Source organism: Penaeus monodon, chromosome 24, assembly GCF_015228065.2.
Source record: "Penaeus monodon isolate SGIC_2016 chromosome 24, NSTDA_Pmon_1, whole genome shotgun sequence".
In the NCBI taxonomy this organism is placed as follows: domain Eukaryota; kingdom Metazoa; phylum Arthropoda; class Malacostraca; order Decapoda; family Penaeidae; genus Penaeus; species Penaeus monodon.
In genome coordinates this window covers 25468217-25468935 of record NC_051409.1, presented here as the reverse complement: position 1 = coordinate 25468935, position 719 = coordinate 25468217, and the positions used below count along the sequence as shown (strand labels likewise).

The 719-nt window shown below is 35.9% G+C and overlaps 1 protein-coding gene across 1 annotated transcript in view; it reads left to right on the top strand.

The window, feature by feature from the left end:
* Nucleotides 1–719, top strand: part of LOC119588679 (poly(A) RNA polymerase, mitochondrial-like) — a gene marked incomplete in the record, with an annotated part of 8504 nt that overhangs the window by 6061 nt on the left and 1724 nt on the right. Inside the window, 1 exon segment of the mRNA XM_037937314.1 lies at nt 421–632. Within this exon segment, the coding sequence (XP_037793242.1) occupies nt 421–632 (212 nt within the window).

Here is a 719-nt window from a genome sequence, read left to right as displayed (position 1 = left end):
CTTAACAAAACCAGAAATATTATCTCTTCTATAAAGTCTACTCCAAAAATAAACAAATATAAAAAAATACAGTCACTGAAATTACTTATATATATATAACTAAACATAGTAAGACAAACACCTATGTAAGCATTTTCAAGACAAATGAAGGAATTAATAAAGTAAAATGTTGTGTGACTGGCTAGGTGTGAGGTAAACAGTTGGTAGAGATGCCTAGCATAGTGATCAGTGATACAAATTGTATCCTTGGAGTACGGCCCACCCAGGCTCACAGACAATGCAGCATCATTGGGTTGACATGCTGAATATACATCATGCCTTGAGGAATAGTCTCTCTTATTCATATTTTTTTGGGGTTATTTTGTCTTAAAAATCTTTGTCACAATAAAAACATTCAAATTCAAACTGGTGTTTTGGCAGGTGACGATGATGTACGCACAGCAGATGGCATCAACTGCACCTTCTTGCGAGATTTGAGGATAGTAACAGCCTCAGATAATAAGCAAAGTCTGGAAGATTTACTGAGAGGTTTCTTTGAGTTTTATGATAAATTTAGTTTCAAGGAAAGAGGCTTGTCGATTGTGAGGGGTGATGACTTCGTGAAGCCAGAACACAGTGCGTTGTACATTCAGGTATGTGTTGAAGCATCATTCTCTTTTGTAATGTATAGGAATGAGTACTTTTCAAAGTACAGAGTATTTTGGCCCCTGATAATGAAG